A 22,360-nucleotide genomic window follows, 5' to 3' on the forward strand; every position below is an offset into this window, starting at 1 on the left:
CAAATTGATAGATCATATTTTAATTTTGTGATATGACTTTCTTTATGTAATTTAATCTTGATTAATGAATTCTAACTATGGGCCTAAAAACCCTTTGGTAAAAAAAAAAAAACCAACAACTATACACGCTCATAATTACTATTAGTAAATTTTTTAATTAAATAAAAATGAAAGATATAAAAAAATTGAAAGTATTGAACACTTTGGGTTAAGGCTTTTATGGAAAGGAAGTTGGGGCCATTTTATGGTAAATCTGGTTCTGCTGATCATTATTCTCCGAAGGCTTAAAGTGCAGTGATCTAGATCCACCAATCAAATACCAACATTCATGTGCATGTCATTGATTCATTTATATATTGTTCTTATCCTATCAATGTTTTTGTTTTTGTTTTTGTTTTTGTATTATTTTAATTTTCATATTAGTACTATTTTTAGCCCGCATAATTGAATTGCTAATTATCTCAAAAGGTAAGTTAATGATGGTTTGAGGGTTAATTCTAATTCATCATTTGGATTGATTATTGAATTATTATAGGTTTTGTAATTATTTTTTGTTAATTTAATAAGATTATTTATGATTGATGGTGAAGAAAAGTTATAATGTTTTGGCCATTATCAATCAATTAAAAATTGATGATGCCATTAGAGCTTTTAAACTAATTCATATTAATGATTTAAATTAATTTCATTAAATTGGTTTCCTCTAATTTATAGACTAAAAAATTCAACATCTAGAATAATGCCTTTTTAATGCTTTACCAAGAAAAATTTGAAAAAAAAAGCATAATCATTCTGTCTCATTCTTTTTCTTTTTCTTTCTGAAAAATTTATAATTTAATACCAAGAAGTAACATTATTCTCTCAACTTAACAAAGATATATATTTAAACTATATATGTAATTTTATATTATTAACAAGCCTCAATTCTCTCACACCAAATTTCAGCATGTAGTCTCCCCACCTCAAATATCTTTCTTGAATATAATAAGCATCACATTCTTCAATCTATAGATTTTCCTATCTAAATAACACCTCACAAGATTCTTGTGCTTTGTGTATATAGACAAACAAAATTTAGTTTTTAATAGAATGTATTATAATTAATAGTGTTATTAACAATAAAATTTAAATACTATGAAGTGATATTTTTATTGATAAAGTATAAAATATTCAAAATATATGTGTGCTAATGGAGAATAAAACAAAATTAATTACATTACTCTTTTTAACTAAATGGGCCAAAATAAATAACTCAATAAAAAAATAAAACTAACAAATAAAATCAGTTGATTAATTTGATTAGATCGATAAATGTAAAAATAATATTTACCAATAAACAAAACATAAAAATACATTCAATTAGTTTAATTAATAAGTATTTAAAATTTAGCCGCCACCAAACTAACATATTTTATTAAAATGACCTAACTAACCGAAATAACAAAAACCTTTAACCGAAATAAAACAGGTAAATTGATTAATTCGGTTTAACCGGCCGTTTATTCGCCCCTACCACCAACACAATCTTAATTCATATTCCAAAAACACCCTTCTCATGATAAATGACCAAAATAGCCTCATCACCTAAATGACTAAAACACCCTTCTCACCTATCCTCTCTTGGAGTTTGGTCTTGTATAGATCTCTAGATGGGTTTTAAGACCCCAACATTGACCATCATGCCCTATAGTGCATTCGACCCAAAAAGCCGGCAAATTGGACTGTTTAGGCAATACATAAAAAATACCGGTCAACCGCCCATCCTATAACACAACACCACCTCCATTATTTACAGCTTACTCTTTAAAACCTTAAAAAAAACTCAGAACATTCATCAGACCGCACCATGATAAAGCTTTTCATCAATGGCGAAGATTACAAAAGTTTATGAGAAGATGACACATATTTGCAGGAAGATTAACGTTCATCATGTCAATGTAAAGTGGAGTATACTTGAACGTGTGTCAGCTTTCAGACAGTTTTTTCAGTTTCTTTTGGATAAAATTCTTTCTTGTTCAATCGGTAAGCCTATTAGGTATCGCCGGCTTACTCTCCGGTCTTCTTCTTTGCTGCCGGAGGTTACTGAATCCGGTGGAGTGGCTCCACCGGAGGAGGCAGTTGCAAGGTTTAATGGTAATAGCACAGATTCTGATTTAGTCCCTTTGAAGATCAGTTTGTTTGGTGATTGCCAGATTGGTAAAACTAGCTTCGTGGTAAGCATGATTACTTGTTTGTTTCCTAGGAAAATTCTTTTTTTATGTTTACTTAATTTTTATAAATATTAATAGACTTTTAGTCATTAATAATAAGTAGTATTATTAAATTTAGTATTGATTTTTTTATTTTATTTTTGGTTTTGAAAAGGTCAAGTATGTAGGGGATGAGCAAGAGCAGAAATGCTTGGAGATGAGAGGATTAAATTTAATGGATAAAACATTATTTGTTCAAGGTGCAAGGATTACATTTAGTATATGGGATGTAGGAGGTAATTAATTAATAATTTTCCTTAATTAAATTTTGATTAATGAATTAATTTTATATTAGTATTTATTCAATTAAATTTTGATTAATTACTAATTTGAAAGCAGGTGATAGTAGGTCACTTGATCAAGTTCCTATTGCCTGTAAAGATGCAGTAGCAATTTTATTCATGTTTGATCTTACTAGTCGGTGTACTCTTAACAGGTACTACTAATTAATTAATTAACTTCTGTTGGTGAAGATATTAATTATAATTAATTTACACTAATGCAATCTTTATGTGTTTTTAAATTTGGCAGCGTAATTGAATGGTATAGTCAAGCAAGAAAATGGAATCAGGTTCGTAAACAGTTTCCTTTTTCATTAAACATTTGGTTCTTTGCCACCAATTTGGTTCTGTTTGTTGGGTCTCTAAGACATTATTATTTTATTGTTAATTTCACTCAAATTTGAAATTTTATAGTTTGATTATGTTATTTAAATTGGATATATAATTATAGATTATTTTTAAATAAATTAGTTTCATAATTTATATATAGCAGAGGTTATATAGAGGGATTTATTTATAACAAACTGTATCAAGTAAAATTTTCCTTAGTTTAAGTATCAATTGAGGTCATATTTATTTTATAAATTAGAAACTTATCGAGCGATTGAAATAGGGAATTTTAAAATATAAAGGTTGAAAAAGTTATTTTCAGCGGTGTATAATATCCAACAGTCTCGACAATAAGAACAAAGTTCAATATTCCAAAAAACTTCAACCTTTACCACTTTTTAATATCATCATGAAGTTGTAATTGTATTTAAATTCACATATTTCATTTTTAATTTTATTCACAAGTATTAAATTGATCTTTTTTTTATTGAATAAAAATTTAAATAAGTCATTTATTTAAATTTTTTAAATTAAAATTAGGTACAATTAAAATCTAAAGATGTGAATTTGGATATAATTAACGTCAGGATAAAATTAAAAAAAACTAAAAGATTTAGATTTTTTTTGGGACATTAAACCTAACAACAAGTTGGTTAATTATTCATTTTTCTAGTTAGATAGCTATATAGTGTATTGATTAAAGATAGCTACTCCATATTGGTTTGGCTTTAAATGTGGCATTATATAGCAATAAGGAACATTTAAAGAGCAATTAAAGAGAAGTTAATCAACATTATTGTTATAGTACCAACTCCAACACAGAAAGGATTAAAATTCAATTAATGGGCCACATAATTTAGTGATAGCTTTAATTGATCACCTATTTTACTAAAGGGCCGTTTGGTTTGCCAAAAAAAGGGGAATGGAAATGGAAATGAAAATGATTTTCATTATTTGTGTTTGTTTTGTCAAATTATAATAAAAAATGGGAATGTGATTACCCCATGGAAATCACCTATCCCCTCCTTACCCCATGAAAATGAACTTTTGGGAATAAGAATCAAAATTTAATAAAATATTTTAATAAAAATAATAAATATATAATTATTAAAAAAATTATTTTTAAATTTTAAAAAATATACTTAAAATAAAAAAAATATTTCTTTTATTTTTTTTAAACAATATTTTTTTAAGAAATAATTTATTTTAAAAAAATATTTGATTTTAAAAATATAATTTTTTTATATAAAAAAATAATAAATAATTTTTTTATTAAATTTTACCCAGTCCCATTCCCATTCCACACTTTGAATCAAACAAAAAATGAAAACAATCATTTCCATTTCCATTTTCATTCTCATTCCTTCTCATTCTGATTTCCATTCCCATTCCTTCTCATTCCGGTTCCCATTCCCATTCCTTATCATTCCGATTCCCATTCTGATTCTCATTCCCAACCTTAAACCAAACGGCCCCTAAATGATATCACCAAAAATCCAATCCAACGGTGGAGCCATAATATAAGAACTAGCTGTATGGGTGCATCAGCAATGTACAAATTATAGACCACCAGCGCTTTAAGATAAGTGATGGTTTCTGGGTCAGTGTTCATCTATACAATGATTGAATCATATTAAAATCAATGAATATTTGCGATAATTTTTTTTAAATAATAATTATCATTTTTTTAATCGTTAAAATTTACATATGACTGATACTTTATTAATTTATTGTACAAATGATATGATGTAACGGTTTTGTTGTGTAATTTTTTTGTTTTATATTAATCTCTAACTTGCCTATTGTTTTGTTCCCTCTTTGAAATTTCAGACGGCAATTCCTATATTAATAGGGACTAAATTTGATGAATTTGTGCTACTACCCCCAAATTTGCAATGGGCAATTATTACTCAGGTAATCTTTAACTTCCGATATATGTTCACTATATATAATTCATCTTTTTATTCATTAAATCATTTTTTTACTCTACAAAAATGATCATCTCTAATTGAATGTTTTAAATGCAATTATAGAATAATAATAAATTTATAAATGTGCAAAACTGTAATACAATTTGTAGATATATCTTGAGTAATCTTCTTTTATCAGTTTGATTCACCAATTTTCTGATTTGTGTTAATTATATCCATACAACAATTAAAAAAGATGAAGAGTTTAATTGATAAAAAATAAAATACCTTTCAGGCCCTTAACTTATTTTTAGAAGAAATTACTCTATAATTGAAGAATAATTTATGGAATTACCTATCCATTTTTATCAAATAACTTATACTGTTATCAATTTTTTTTTATGAATTTCTATTTTGTTATCAAAATATTTATGAATATTTTAATTAATATGGACCTATTTATCATAAAATAAATTAAAAATATTAAATTATATGTATTTTATTTTTTCTTAGATATAGTTGATTCATAATACAAAATTAATGGAACAATTTGCCATAATTTTTTTTTTTATGAAGTATTTTCATGTAATGGATTATTAATTTGTTTTTTTATCAATTTAAATAGTTTAAGTAGTAAACCACATGATAATTTTTTAAATGTCAAGTGAAAAATACTTAAAATTTGATGTGATCGTATAAATAGGAGAGTTTATTTCTTTACTCAAATTTAAGACAATGTTGTTTATTTGTATTTTCAACTGATTTTGAAATGATATTTTTAAAAATTAAAATACTAAAATTAAAGGACTCAGAGAAACATCATAAAAGCTCATTAATTGATTGAGGTCATGAGTTAATATATAATAAATTCATAAGGTGATTGATTGATGTAGTACTTAAAATTTTCAAGAACGTGACATGGCATGTAAAATATGAAGAATTATTTTCTTTGAGATGACTCAGAGAAGACTCTTGTTTACTACTCTTTAATTAGTCTGTCAATTTCATTTAGACAATTTGACATTTGTGACATTTTATTTTCCTCTCACCGCGTTTTATGTATAAGCTAAAAGGGACCACTTTGAATTAAAAACTTTACAATATAATAATACATATGGTTTAAATATAAGGAATTCATTTAACAAAAAAAAAGGAATTGAGAAAATAATGCCATTCTCTTTTAAAATCAAATTACTTTTTGGTCATCTTATACTCCCTTTGATTTATAAGTTTCATATACACATTTAATTTTAACTATAGTAGTTTACGTGTTGTATAAGAGAGATCATCACAAACTATCTATCAAGAGAAAAGGAAAAACTAAATAATACTAGTTAAATTGTGATGATCTCTCTTATAATTAATATGAAAAATAAATACTAATAGTGTTTGAATTAGTCTGAATATATTTTCCTAGTATCTCAAATCACATACTAATAATGTTTGAACTAGTATGAATATATTTTTCTAGTATCTCAAGTCACTCGTGCACTAAATAAATAGTCAAAATTACAAAGAGCAAATATCTTTTGATTAACAGTTTAAAACTTTTATTTAAAAATCAAATAATTTGATACTTTATTTTTATTTTTACAAACAATCGCAACTTTCTGTTAAATTATTTGGATATCAAATTGTCAACGGAATTAAAAGTGAGGAATTATTTAAAAATGGGGCACCAAATCGTTAATATAATTGAAAGTGAGTTATCAAATCGTTTGAAAGTGAATACCAAATTATTAATGGAACTAACAAAAATTTCTAATTGTTAAAGAAATTAAAAGTGAGGTACCAAATTGTTTGATTTTAAAACAAAATGTACCAACTGTAAATTATGGCATATGCGGAGGGTTTTAGTGTAATTTGCTCAATTGCAAATGATACACTCCAAACATCCGCAATACACTTGCTTGGAATCTAAAGGTATAAACACACTCTGAAATCCATATATTTTATCATTTTTATTCACAAAGTTCCTGCTCCAAAAAAATTATCTTTCCAATCTTTGTACTTGTCAAATTTTAATTTTCATGTTTTTTTTTGTAACCGGAATAAAAAAATTGTAAGTAAAGAGATTGAAAAAAAAAACAAATAAGAACAAATAATTGATATTTGACCAGTATAGCAATTGGAAATTATATTTGTATTAACAAATTTGTATAATGAGTTTTTGTATGAATTATGCAGGCAAGGGGATATGCAAAGGCAATGAAAGCAACCCTATTCTTTTCAAGTGCAAAACATAACATAAATGTGAACAAGATCTTCAAATTCATTATGGCTAAGTTTTTCAATCTTCCTTGGACTTTAGACAGAAATTTAAGAATTGGAGAACCTATTATTGACTTTTAAATTTTATTTTAGCAATTTTGCTCTTTTGTACATAGCCAAAAAGGGAGAAAGAAATTGGTTATACAAGCCCTTTTTTCCTTTTTAATTGATAATTTCCTCTTTATTATTTTCCCGTTTATTGTATAGAAAGAAATTATTTTAATTCAAAAGAAGAAAATATGTTAAATAGGAAAGAGGAGAATACTTTATAGTGTCACTGCCAAAAAATATAGGCTGTGTGTGACGACACTAAAAAATAGAAGTGTGAGCTTTTAAATTCGTAATAAGTCTAGCAACAAATAATCATCCTGCAATATAATATAATATAACCAATGTTCAAGCACAACCGATACTGCAACAATATTGGAGTATTTCTATTGATCGGTCATGTCATATAGGCCCGAGTCGGATATTCAATTGCTTAATAACATCCACACATAAACCATTTCGTCCATACAACATAATACATCGACATACATCGAACAATCTGAAACATACATATCACTACTATGACTAATGCGGTTTCGAGTTAAACACATTTGATTAACATACATAATGTAAAATAACTTTCAAGAAAAAAAATAGAAAGTGACACCTCCCCCACAAAAATGAAACTTAAAAATAAAAAAAATAAAAGAGTTCAGAACCATTTGATTAACATACATAATGTAATAAGTTACAACCATTTGATAAATAGTTTACAGTTATAGATTGTAAATAGAACCCTAAAGCAAAATCCAAACACTTATTGGGGAAGCACGTTCCGCATTCCTAGAATGCGGAACGTGCTTAAGCAGCTGATTAACAAAAGTTAATCAGCTGCTCACCCGTTCCGCATTCTAGGAATGCGGAACACCACCTGTTCCGCATTCCTAGAATGCGGAACGGGTGGGACCAGGCACTCTTTCGGAATTAATTCCGAAAGAGGCACTGATTCAGAATTTTAGGTGCCTCACATCAAAAACCCTGAAAACTTGGCCTAATTTCTAAAAGACTCTTTCACCAATGTATGAGGTTGGGGGTTCGAACTCCGACTCTCTAAAGCCGAACATCTCAACTGGGTTGATATCCTCTTAGTGTTTGCATCACACTCTAAACGATTTTTGAATGTTTTTTTAAGTGCTATATATAGCAAAATCTTTTTCTTTCAAGTTTGGTTCACTTGGGCAAAGCAAAACACAGATCTTGACTTTTAATGGCTATTTTTACTATGATTGCTGCTATTGATAGCCTTTGGCAACTCCAAGAACAGCGACGGGCGATGTGAACGACATAACCAAAAAGATAGGGTAAGCATAATAAGATTTTTAACTTAATTTAATACAATCTGCACAAATCAATATGGCTATAGCTGCCAATGATCTCTAGCTTAGTTGGTTAAGAGTGAGGCATCAAGTCTTAAGGGGCGTGGGTTCGAATGTGGACAAAGAAGATGAAGATTATTGAAGATTTATGGAGAAGGCTACAAGCGTTAGAAGCGACGGATGCGGCATCGTCCCGCCACAATGGCGAGTCCCGTAAAGCGATGTATTCAACGTAACACGGCGTGGATGGCGTGAATGGCGTATAATTTGTATATATTTGTAATGTCGTAGATGTAGTTAGTTTAAATTAATCTATCTCTGTTAAAAAAAAATATGGCTATAGCTATCTTGATTGCTTTTTTCTTTTCGAGAAATGCTATTCAACACGAAATAGCAATACACGAAATACACTAATCCTTTAAAAAATCGTGGCATTGAATGCTAAATGGTTAAAGTTCTCTTATCTAGGCTTGTGTATAAAATTTGGTTCTGTGTCCAATTAAAATGCAAACTCTTTATTTTTTATCCTTTTATTATTTATATAATAACTCTTTATAATATTTTTCTTTGTTTATTCTTTGTTTTATGTTTTTAGTGAAACTACCGTCATTTTAATTTCTTGAACTTGAATTAAAAAACATCTATTTTAACCAATTTTAAAATAAATAATTTAAAAAAATTCAATAATTCGATGACTAAGTGAAATATAAGATATGTTCAAATAGAATGGTTTGAAATAACAAAATCAAGGATTAAAAAGATGCTAATGAAAATTTAAAAAAATTTATGGATGACTTTAAAGAAATAATGTCAAAGATAGATCAAATGAAAATTTAGGTGATAAGCTACTTACTTTTTTGAAAGCACGGACTAAATTCTCCGTAAAAAAAATTAAAAGTAGAGAACGTATTAAATAAAAATGAGCAAAGACGAAATATTTTTTAAGTTCTTAGTGGATATTTAGTTATTGTATTTTTGAGGTATAATTACTCATACTTTTGTTAAGCGGTAAAAGAATGCAAAATACGTTATGGTTTGATCTTTTTAGGTGCAATTCATCATTTTTACACTGTGTTTTTTTATATTTACCATACAGTTTAATTCTTTGTTTATAAGAATTATTATTTAAAATGTTGAAGTTTTGTTAAGAAAATATTATCGTCATCTAATTATTAAATTTTGTAAATTATTTATTTTAAAATTAGTTAAAAAAGATGTTTTTTAATTCAAGTTCAAGAAATTAAAATGACATTAATTTCAGTAAAAGTGTAATAAACATAGAATAAATAAAGAAAAAATAAATAATGAGTTGTAAAAGAAAAGGAAAAAAAATGAAGAGTTAGTTTTTAATTGAACAGAGATCAAATTTCACACATAAGCATTAACCACTTAGCATTGAATGTCACCACTTGTAAAAGATTAGTATTTTTCGTGTATTGCTGTTTCGTGTTGAATAGCATTTCTCGATTCTTTTTCTATTTCATATCTGCATATGTTTACCAGCATTTATGATGCCCTCTGTGCTCCCTTTCATTCATAGATATAAACCTGTACTTTGGTGCATTATCAAATTTTAATTTATTTTTTCAGTTACTATTGAAATCAAAAGTCAACCTATCAATTCAAACTTTTATCTCTGGCTTTTATGTAATATGGCAATCAATTATAAAGAATGTGATTGTGACGTGGATATGATGTGGTTAGGATGAGCTTGTGATACTAATGTATTTTGGCCGAATCCATCTTTAGATCCGTATACTTTTATTGTTTGTTTATATGGTCGTTTTTTAAAATTTTATATTCATTAAATTTTGGCCTAATTACTTAAAAAACCCTCACCTTGAAACAATTTTTTGTTTATACTCTGACTTAGAAAAAAGTTCATTTGTGCCTTTTTTTTGATTTTTCGTTTTCAATTGTACCCCAAAATTTTATTTTTTGACAATTTAATTAATTATAGGATGAAAATATTAAAAATAATTAAATAGAAGAGTTATATCATCTTTTTTCTATTTGAAAAAATAGAAATAAGTTAAAAAATGAAGGATTATTTTAAGCTTTTTCTAGATAAAAAAAGTTCAATTTAATGCTTTAGGGTAGAGTTGAAAACAAAAAATCAAAAAAGGGTATAAATGAACTTTTTCCTAGGTCATGGTATAAACGAAAAAATATTATAAGGTGGAGGTTTTTTAAATAATTAAGCCTTAAATTTTTATATTTTATGGATTTAATCTGATAAGTCTTTTTTGGACGAAATTTGCATACTTGTTTTCAGTTGCCGTTAATATTACCATGTGAATAATGATAAAATAAATTTGTATTAATAGATTAAGCTTTTTATTTAAAAGATCTTTACACTTTTAATTTTTTATTTATTTGATCTCTGTATTTTCAAATTTTTGTTTATTTAGTCCGTATTCAAATTATATTCACGCATGTTTAATAACAAGTATAGTGCACGCCTCTTTTCCATCCAATAATAAAGAACTAAAAATTCAAAGTAAATTTATATATAGAAACTAGATGGTAACATAACTTTAAAGAAAAAACTAGCTAAAAAACAGTGAAAGTATAATCACTGGGATGACTTCGACCATGTAATTTGTTCGATTGCTACTCAAGTCAAATTTGTGTGAAATAAAATTGAACAAAAAAAAAAAATTAGTTTAATACTCCCTCCATCCTACTCTAATTGACAAAATATGGAATTTTTGGTGTCCCATTTTAATTGACAAAACTAACATAACTATAATTTTTTCCTTTAATTTTCCATCTTTACCCTCATTTAAAGTCATATCTTTTATGAAAAAATGGTGAATATTTAGTGAAAATTTGACTAATATACTAATAGCATTAATTAGCTCTATTATCAATAGAAGGGTATACAAGTAACTCTTTATGTCATTTATTAGTTTGTATTGGTTATTATAATATATATATGAAAGACTCAACAAGAAGTCAAAGAAAAGCAGATTATAAAAGTTTGACAAATTTAACAAAACAACACAAATATCTAAAAACCAGTGTTTTAAAAACAGAACCGGTGGCCGAACCGGTAAGACCATCGATTTTCGGTTCAACCGGTCCAATGACCGATTCACCGGTCCAATGATAAATTTAAAAAAAATTGAAAAAAATTATGGTTCACCGGTTTTTACCGGTTCAATATGATTCAATTCAATTCAACCCGGTCCAACTAAAAGATCCGGTTTTTGCAGTTTCAGACCGGATCATTGGCCGGTTCGCTGTTCAACCGATCCGGTTTTTAAAACATTGCTAAAAACATTATTACCAGAGTATGGAATATGGGAATCAAAACAACAAAAACATAAATACTCTCAATATCACCAAATAAACTAAAACCTCAATATGAGTTGATTGGACTCTAAAAACTCTTTTATTTTTCGCTTTTCACAGTTTTCAAATATAAAAGAACCAAACTTGCACAGATGCTTATAAGCATGTAATGAACAATCATTCTAACAGATAAAGAAATGACCAATAGAAGAAGGAGCAACTCCATGCAAGAATGAAACACAAGATGTGCCAATTGCATATTGACAATGCAAGAAAATATGAACAAGTTTCTTCATCTTGATGATCCACATCTCAGAGTCGGGCGTTGATGAGCATATTGAACTATCATATGGCTGAGACATCACAAACAATCAATAATAATAGAATTTAGAATGCTTCTCGCCACAAACGAGGCATTGCAAGAAATACAATCTTGAGCTACCGACCAGAAAAAAAACTGAATGCAATGAGGCATTAAATATCCCAACATTATGACTCAATAATTCAAGAAATTATAAAGACGAAAAAGTAGAGTTACTAAATACAAATAGCATATATATAGAACATATATAGATAGTTTACAAACAAAAACAAAAACATTGGGAATATTAATAATAGGGGTTTCAACAAGGTGAGTTGGTCGGATGTTTGCATTCCCCATTCTTCGGGAGGTCTCAGTATTACCTCTTTGAACACCAAGAATTTTTGCTTGCTTATGAAATGGATTTGGAAGTTGATGGTTTCCGACAGGAGCTCGACTTGGTTCACAGTGATTTCCAGTAGCAATTCGATTAATTCTTGGTTTGATATTGAAGCAGTGAAGGTTCAGCAGCTATCGCCCATGTGGAGAGGAATTCTCAAGGCTTGCGTTAAGAACAATGAAGCCTGGGAATTATTCAAAAATTCGACAGAGATGATTGTGGGTGATGGGCGATCAATTCGGTTTTGGGAGGATAATTGGAACTCGAACTTGCTGAGCTCTTCATTCCCAGATTTATTTTTCCTTTCTCGAAACAAAAATGCAACGGTAGCTGCAGTTTTTGATTCGGCAATCCAGCAGTTCAGTGGCTTCACATGGTCTCGTCGGCTTCGCATAGGAGAACAGGATCGCCTGAACGATCTCATGCAGCAGCTTCCTCAGGGCGTCGTCCTTTGTCATTCTCCAGACAAACCTGCATGGTTAAAGCAGGATCAGTATACGTCCAAGGCCATGTCTGAGCTGCTAAACTTGAAATTTCATAATCGGTCTCCGAGCATTGTTCTTCAGCGTATTTGGAAGGAGATTCTCCCGCCTCGGATTCAGTTCTTTGTTTGGTTGTTAGCAAGAGATCGCATTTCTTCAAACGCAACTTTGGTTAGAAGACAAATCCTTCACTTTGAATCTATTTCTTGTTTAGTTTGTCCGGCGGAGGAAACGGGTATTCATATTATCTTACATTGTCATTTAGCTTGGAAATTCTGGAGTTTGTTCCTTTCCAAATGCAATGTTAGTTGGGTCTCGCCTGGATCCATAGATGATTTTTTCATTCAATGGGTTTCGATAGCGGAGGGAAGACATCGCAAGTTATGGAAACTTTTTTGGTTCTATGGAGTTTGGCACTTATGGAAGGCTAGAAATAGAAGGGTCTTTGAAGACGAAAATACGGATACTAATTCTTTGTTTTTCTTGACGATATGCAAAGCAGTTGAGTTTCACAAGACGCGAGTTCAAGGATTTTCATATACGGGCAATGATGTTTTTAGATGTATTGATCTTTTTATGTAACTTTTTATAGTTTCTAGCTTTGTTCTAGCCTCCTTTTGCCATCCATCTTTTGTGGATGTGCTAATTTACTGATCATTTACCAAAAAAAAAACAAAAACATTAAAAGTTATAGAAAAGACAATACTGGTAGATGTTGATGAGGCTGTCTAATCTTCAAAAGAAACTGAGTTCTTGCCAAGTAAGTCTCTCTATTTTCACCATTATCACCTTCTTCATTGGAGATATAAAGGTTAACTCTTTTAAGTTTGTCACCAAAATGAATTAAATATCTCAATACATATAGTTCATTCCATGTTCCTTTAAATCCTTTTACATTTATCACTCGGAGTCTTTTTTTGACGCACTTTAGAACAATCAAATTCTTTAACCAAAAATCATGAGGATTAAATTGAAAGGGAGGTGTATAATCCTGTAGCAAGTAATAAAACAACTAATAAGAATAATCAAATGATATAAGAAGTTGAATAGTTACTTTCTAATATATTTTACATCTCTTTAAGAAGTTGAATAGTTACTTTCTAATATTTTTTACCTCTTTTCTTAGTCTTTTAAAGGAAAAATTATTGCACACAACCGTTGCGCCATGTCATTCGTGCAACAAACTAATTGTACGTTAGCCATGTGGAAAATTAAATGATAAAAAAAAAAGTAATAATTAAAAGATTCTCTATTGCAAATGCTCATTGACTTGATGTAAAAATGACGTGGCGCAACGGTTGCATGGGATAAACACTCCTTTTAAAGTGTAAGTTCTCGCGTAGCGGAATCTTTTACCACTTTTTGTGGTTATATATGCAATCTAAATTTAGATTGCAAATAAATTAAAAACTTACATGGAAAATAATTGCAGGGCCAATATCAAATGTAAGGATCTCAAGCAATGGACAACTATTAAGCATGAATCTGATGCCAAAATATTCGTTGAAGTGCATTGCAGTTTTCAGTATCAAATGACGTACATCTAGCGAGACTTGGAAACCAAATGGCTCTTCTCCTTGAGGAATTATCTGCAATGAACAACATAACATCATATCGTAAATTCAACGTTTAAAAGTATATATACATGGATCAAGAATTTAGTACATACAAAATGAAAAATCATTAATAAATACGAAATTTATCTAGCGTAGATGGTATATATTCTTACTAAATTTTTAATGAAACAATGATCAAAAAGTACCATGAATAGTTATATAAGTTGAGATGAGTAAAAGTCCCGAACATTACAAATATCTACATTTTATTGCGCCTTCATGACATGGAACAAAATTTACAATTTCTTTTAATTTACTCTGTTCATCTAACCATTGGATGGAAGTGATGAAAATGTATTCAACGGTAATAAATGAACAAAGTAAGATTTATTTAGTAGAAAACAAAATAACTATAAAAAGCTTTCATTACATATATATAAATATTCGTACGTAATAATCATATGTATGAGAACGAATAATAACAATAACTAAAATTTCAGAAATTGAAAAAAAAAATCTATGTGGTATATGTGAAAGAATGTAAATGTTACTAATTTTTTTCTTTTATGAATTATATCATAAATTACAACCACAAGAAGTGGTTAAAAATTTTATTATTCAAGAGCTTACGCACACTTCAAGCTACAATTTTAAGGTAGGAAAATACAAAAATGTTAGAACAAAATACAATTAGAAGTCCTACAGAAATCCATACTCGAATAAGGAAAAGAAGAATTGAAACAATTGTATAGAAATGCCGCATTAAGAAAGCAAATGAAGACTACATCCTTGACAATTCTCATAATCATAATCTTCTATGGTTTTTCGTTGGAAGCAAGAAACACCATTGAACATTGGATATGTTTGGTTCAGAAAATAGGTGTGGAATGAAATAGCTATTCCATATAAAATTACTATTCTCTACTTTGATTCATAGAATTACAATTCTATGAAATTTTTAGAAATCCATACTCGAATAAGGAAAAGAAGAATTGAAACAATTGTATAGAAATGCCACATTAAGCAACTGAAGACTACATCCTTGACAATTCTCGTAATCATAATCTTCTATGGTTTTCCGTTGGAAGCAAGAAACACCATTGAACATTGGATATGTTTGGTTCATAAAATAGGTGCGGAATGAAATAGTATTCCGTATAAAATTACTATTCGCTACTTTGGTTCATAGAATTACAATTCTATGAAATTTTTATCTCATAGTTTAGTGGCATAAATATTCCTCTTAAAAGTAAAAAATGGCTATTTCAAATAACTAATTTATTCAAATATTTTATTCCATAAGACAAATATAACCATAAAAGCATCCGAAAGGGACGAAATGATCCAAAGAAAACCAATTTTTGACAGAACAATGTTCCAATTTTATTTACTAATTAATAAAATAAAACAGTAAACACTTGTATGAACAGTTTACCTGAAGAAAAACGCTGCATAGAGTCAAAACTTTAGCAGCATAAATTTCTTGTAAGAAATCATAGAGAACATAGCCAAAATCTGCATCAAACTCAGTCTGTAATCCAAAATCAAGATCAGCCTCTTTCAAATTTCTTGGACTCGATATGTAAAATGGCGCTATAGTCCCTGAATATTTCAAGAATTCTAATTTCGACCCTTCAATCATAAAAAAATCTTCAATTAAATTACACTTATCAATCACAAAAGTCTTGAGCTTCAAGCTCGGTGAAGGAATCTCAAAACTCTGTAAACCCCAACAATTTTTTAAACTCAAACTCTCAATCAAAGGACAATTAACCAAAACACACTTAATTGAACAAATACTTAAACCTATCCAACCTAAAGAAACACTCTTCAAAATACTAAAATTAGAAACCCCATATGCATCAAAACGACATGCAAACAACTTCAACGAAACAACACTACCCTTAATCAGTTCATAAGTTTCAACAGGTAATTCAAACATTGATGATGACTCATGACTATGGTCATCATCTTCTCTCCAATTAGGGTTTGAGAAATCTAACTCTAACTCGGTCACGTTACGCGAAAGGGCGAAACCGACAAAAGCTTTCACGTCCGGAAGAAATTCTTGAGGATTTGAGCAAGTTAATGCAAATCTTTGAATACTCTTTTGTGGGTAGTTTGTAATAAACTGCCTAACAAAACGGATGAAAACGTTTCGTTGCATGATTAGGGTTTCTTCATCAGCTTCTTGAGGTGCATGAAAGAAATTCTCATTGAACTCAATGTTGGTGGTTTCGCGCCAAACATGAAGCCATTGCTTAGACAAGATGCATGTTCTTGATGCTTCCTTAAATGGGAGATAACTTGCGATAAGGACAAGTAAAGAGTGTGGTAGAAGATTAAACATGTCTGGATTTAGGTTGTTGCTTGAGAAATGTGAGATTACAGAGAGCAGACGGTTGATGAAAGGGTGTGGCTTTTCGGATTACAGAGAGTAGAGGTGCCACTGACGGTTCAGTTTTGGAACGTTAGTCTAGAGTTCCACTAAAGTTCGAACCGTCTTGGTTTTTTTTTTATTGCTTCGGCCGGTTTTTTTTTTTTTTTTTTTTATCAAAAGTCAAAATGAAAAAAAATATGTTTCTAAAAAAAATGAATAATTTCGTTATCTTTCACTACCCAGTGCAATTCACTTAAAGAAAAAAATTATTTTCTTAGTTTTATTTTGAATGTTTATTTTTTCGTGCTGTATAAATGAACTTTATGTCACATCTATAATTAATTATGACATAAATACATGAGAAATAATTATATATATAAAGATGTGGTATGAATCTACTTTCACAAATCTCCAACTTCTTCAACTTCTCTACTCCTCCCACTTCCTCTATTTCTATTATTTTTTTCAATGACAACAATATATTAATATATAAAAAGTGTATTAAAATTCTGTCAAATTTATTAAAATTTAAAAAGGCCATCTTCATGGTTTGCACCGTTTTTAATAAAATAAATAGTGTAGATGAATTTAATTAAAATTATATCTTTTTAATATATATCATTTATTTTATAATAAACAATATAAATTGTAAATATAATCCAATTAAGTTTAAAATAAATTTGAGAATGTCGCAACCCATAAAAAGTAAACGAACAAAGGATCACTTTATCTCTCGAACTTGGCACAAAGTATCAAAAACGTCCAAATTGAGAAAACCGGATCACTTTTACCCTGAACTTGGCAACACCGGCTCAAAAAAACCCCCCTTATGCTGACGTGACACTTAATTGGAGAGTGAGATTTATAAAATCATAATTAACTCTAATTAATCACACTTAAATATTAATTAACTTAAATATTAATTAATTCTAACTAATTTTCAGGGATCATTTTAAACTTTTTTCAAAAAAATTTGATTTTTTTTCTTTCGCTTCAACAGATTGGCCGGAAAATTTTCCGGCCAACCTGTTGAAGTAAAACAGACCCGCCGGTGGCGGGTCTGTTCCCATTTCCTCTGGGTTCCCCGGCGAACCCAGATGAAGGGTTCGCCGTCTGGCGAACTCTGATGATTTCTCCTCTGGGTTCGCCAGATCCGAAGAACCCTGATGATTTCTCCTTTGGGTTCGCCAGATCGGCGAACCCAGATGATGATTTCTCATCTGGGTTCGCCGAACCCAGATGACACCATCGAGGAGGAGCTGTTGCTCCTCACCGGAGCAGCAGCTCCTCCTTAAAAAAAATTATTTTTTTTAATTAAAAATAATAAAGTATAAAATTAAAAAAAATTGATTATTTTTGTAAAATATATAAAATGATCCTCTTTATTTTTGATTAATATTAATTCGATTTGTAAAGTTTTAAAATAAAAAGAATTTATTTGTTTTTTTTCAATTATTAGGTATTAATTTAAAATGAATTAATAAAAATTGGGATCTTTTTAAACCTTTTGCCATTAAAAACCATTTAGGAAAAGAAAACCACTATCAAAAACCGGAGAGTGTATCTCACTCTCTCAGTGTAATATCCGTAAAATTTTAAATTATTTTTTCCGTTAATTTTCCGGTGGTTTTCTGGTCATTTTATTATTTTTTGTGATTTTGGACTTCCGGTTTGGTTTGTGGTTCAACCGGAGGGTTGAACCACCTTTCTTAGTTATCAGGTCTCATTTTGAGACCTGATTATGTTTGTCTCGTACGAGACCTCTCCATTTTTCTACCCTGGTCTCGTTCGAGACCAGGCAGTCTCAAACGAGACCTCAGCAGTTTTGCTGAGTCTCGTACGAGACTTGTAACGTCCGTTTGGGGGCTTGATTTCTGCCATTACTATTCTGATTTCCTTCCTTTTCCAGCTGATTTGATTTCTCATTTTCCTTTCCTACATATTCAGAAAACTCTTGCTTCCATTCTCTTCGTTTTTTTTCCATAGTTTTCACCTCTAAATTCTGCTCCAAACTCAGCCCCGTGGTAAGTGTTCTTGACCACTTTGCATTTCAGATTCCATGCTTTGAACACGTTTTGATTTTCTGATCCGTGTGTGTTCGTTTCTAGATCGATACTGAAACCGTTTGATCTCAGGCGTTCTAGACTCGTATACCTTCGATTCAATTCGTTCGCTTCGCTTAACGGTACGCCGTTGATCTCGTTCTATTGCCGTTCGGTTTACCGCTTTTGTTGTGTATTCTCTGTTTCATGTTTTGATGCTTACTGCCGATGGGTTTCTTTCTTGTTGCCATGATTTTGATTGTGTGGAAGTTATAGATCTCTTGGGTTATTGTTAGCTTATGATTTCATTGAGTAATCGATTCATTTTCTTCCATTTCGTTCTTCGTCCTCGGAAAGTTAGGATTTGACAGTAACATGTTATTAGATTTCTTGATGCTTGATGTTTAAAATGGTATTGGTAATGTATTGTGTTGTTCTTGGATTGATAATTGATAGCATGAATCTTAATAGCTTAGGGTGTGTGAATATTTGGTTTTGAATCTTAAGGTTTTGGCTTGGAAATTATGTTTGCCGCAAGGTTCATTTTGGCGGGTTTGTTCTTGTTTGATTGAGGAAGATGATAAATATGCCATTTTGGTCACCATCTTTTTAGTTTGAAATGATTAGGTTCTTAAGTTACTTATATTCTATAATAACTTGTAATTGATTATAAATTACAATTGATATTTTTACGGGATTTTTATAATCTAAGTTAAACATAATTACTCGGGTAATTGTATTATATTCGTATGTCAATTTAACACGAAAATGGTTAAATTACAATTTAGTCCCTAAACGAGTTTTATAACTTATTTAAATAAGTTTTTGGTTAATAACTTTATATTTTGTTTTAATTATAAAACAAGAGCTATTAAATTGTATTTGGATATCAAATTAGCTAAATTACAATTTAGTCCCTAAATGGCAAAAGTACAGTTTAGTCCCTAATTGGCTAAAGTGCAATTTAGTCCCTAAACTTTTATTTGACTTATTTAATTAAGTTTTGATTTGTAACTTGGGTTACTTTGAATTGAAGTTATTGAGTTCCGCTTTTAAAATGGTTATTTTTTATGGAATTATTTTATAAATATAAACTCGGGTTTATATTTGATAAACGTTTTGAATCGGGTTAGACTTGGGTCACCCGACAAGTGAGGTTAGCTTGGTAGTTATTGGTAACTCGGCTAACCCATTATTTGGAAATTATTTATTATTTAAAATTATTAAATAATATATATAAATTGGATTTTAAACGAGAACTCAATAGACTTATATTAATTAGGCTTTATTACCTTTTGGATATATTTGTGTTGTTATGGATTGTTTATTTACGACGTGTTTATTGTGCTAGTCTTATGTGGTGTCTAGTACTCTTTAGAGTTAGGGTCTGATTTTAATAATTATTTTATTTGTCTAGACTCGTCTACTGTTCGTGCTTCAGAGGCGAACCAGAGTTAGTTGCTTGCCGGTATTTCACGCGGATTAGCAAGCAGTGAGTTTATATTTACTATTTACCGCTTTATTAAGTAAATTGTTATTTTAATATTAAATATATATACTGTACATATATTTCGAACTGTTTTTATATTATGGCTTCTAGTTGGAACATGCTACCTAATGGGCATCATTAGGACTGCGTGCGCACCGGTATTGATCTGGGTAAGGTATATATGGAAATGTGGTAACTCGGTGTGAGCATAGCTCTCGGGACCAGGTATAGTAACTCGGTGTAGCTCAGCTCTCGGGACTCTGGTATAAGTGTGGTCAGTGGTAACTCGGTGTAGCTCAGCTCTCGGGACCAGACCTATTGGATTATGATTATTATTTAGAATTGTGGATTAGGGTTCCAACTATTATCTGTAATATCGTTATTAAATGTTTTAAACGTTTTCCACTTAATAAATGTAAATAGTGGTATGAACTCATCTCAGTATATCTGACCTCGTTGTTTTACCAATTTTTCCCAGGGTTATGATCTGAGAGAGTCTGGTGATCTCCGCATTTACTTTTTCTCGGAGGTTCCTTTTATTTTTAATAAACTGTAAAACTGTTTTATTCTTAGACCGCAGTAGTAACTAGACGTCTTTATTATTATTATTTATTTTGTCGGATTGGTTCGACTGGTTATATTGCTCTGGCATGTTATATAATTATTTCGGATTATTTATGCTATATCTATTTTAGACTCGGATTTGATTAAGCATGTTATATTAACTGTTGAATATTATAACTGCTAGTTTTAGGCTGAAGTCTCGGTTGCCCCCGAGCATTGGTTTTCTACAGGTTTATGTGTTTATGGGATAAATGAAGGGCTAGCTACGGGTTTCGGTACTACATTACCCATACCCTAGCGCCGGTCGCGATTCATGAAAATGGGTCGTGACAAACTTGGTATCAGAGCCAGGTTTCAAACCAAGGCCATTGCTTGCTATGTGTTTACTCTGTTAAGTATGGTTGTGTCTTAGGAACTACTGCGGATATAGGATTCTGTCATGTCTTTAAAAACGTCATCTTTTAATTTTAAAAAACATTCTGCCTACACCAATAGGATTGCGTCGAGTCAGTCATTGTATGTTGATTTGATGTTGTTAAATGTTAATTTTATTTCACTTGGGTGAACATTTTATTGCTGTTGATTTCTTGGGAAATCCTATATGTTGCTTGTTTTGTTCATACTTGGGTATGAAATTTCTGTTATTTAAATTGTTGTCGTTCAATCTTAGGATATGGACAACGTTATTCGTACTCGTGCTCGTGCTGCGGCAGAGCAAGAAGCGGTGGCTGATGATGCGATTTCCATGGAAGTCGATCAGAACGTACCACCAGTTCAGGCTAATGCTGGACGTGGTCGAGGTGGAGGTGCTGGCAGAGGTAGAGGTGCTGGTAGAGGCAGAGGAGCTGGTGCTGGTAGAGATGGAGCTAGAGGACGCGGTGCAGCATGTGTTCAGGCACCGAATGTGCAGCAGGCACCAGAGGTGCAACAAGCACCAAATATGCAAGCGTTCGACTTCACTACCTTCTTGGCTGGCGTCGTCGAGATGCAGAACAATCAGGCTCTACTGCAGAATCAGTGTAATATACTGGGTCAGTTAGCGCAGCAACAGCAACCTCAGGTTGGTGCTGTAACTGGTATTGGTGGACTTGCTGGTGTTGGTCATATTCCAACAGACAGAGAGTTGGTGATGACCTACTTGAAGTTGAATCCGACTTCTTTTGATAGTACTGGGGATGCTCTTGACCTTTTGGAGGAATTTGAGTACAACAGTCAGAGGATTCAAGCTTCTGATCGTCAATCAGTGATGCTTGTGGAGATGTCGCTGAAGGGTCCAGCTAAGGACTGGTATCGCGATAACATCAGACCAGTTATGGATACCTTGTCTTGAGCTGATTTTGTGATCAGGTTCAGAGGTTACTATCTACCCTTCTCTGTTACTGAGAGTTTCAGAGAAAAGCTGCTAAATTTGAAGAAGGGGGATAGATCAGTGACAGACTACACT

General features: G+C 30.6%; 2 protein-coding genes across 2 annotated transcripts; one reads left to right on the forward strand and one right to left on the reverse strand.

Annotated features, from left to right (window-relative positions):
• The first annotated feature begins 1,684 nt into the window (after positions 1-1,684).
• Positions 1,685-7,228, forward strand: LOC126666932 (septum-promoting GTP-binding protein 1). Its single transcript, XM_050359851.2, has 6 exons — positions 1,685-2,213; positions 2,365-2,485; positions 2,589-2,685; positions 2,781-2,820; positions 4,691-4,774; positions 6,958-7,228. The coding sequence occupies exons 1-6, from the start codon at positions 1,866-1,868 to the stop codon at positions 7,120-7,122; spliced, it is 855 nt and encodes a 284-aa protein (XP_050215808.1). The 5' UTR covers positions 1,685-1,865; the 3' UTR covers positions 7,123-7,228.
• A 6,345-nt stretch (positions 7,229-13,573) lies between these two features.
• Positions 13,574-18,805, reverse strand: LOC126668139 (F-box protein At3g62230-like). The gene is made up of 5 exons (XM_050361355.1): positions 18,706-18,805; positions 17,848-18,041; positions 15,877-16,731; positions 14,301-14,474; positions 13,574-13,876 (listed from the first exon to the last, which is right to left on the reverse strand). The coding sequence occupies exons 1-5, from the start codon at positions 18,803-18,805 to the stop codon at positions 13,574-13,576; spliced, it is 1,626 nt and encodes a 541-aa protein (XP_050217312.1).
• Between the last annotated feature and the right edge of the window lie 3,555 nt (positions 18,806-22,360).

Source organism: Mercurialis annua, linkage group LG2, assembly GCF_937616625.2.
Source record: "Mercurialis annua linkage group LG2, ddMerAnnu1.2, whole genome shotgun sequence".
NCBI classification, from domain to species: Eukaryota; Viridiplantae; Streptophyta; class Magnoliopsida; order Malpighiales; family Euphorbiaceae; genus Mercurialis; species Mercurialis annua.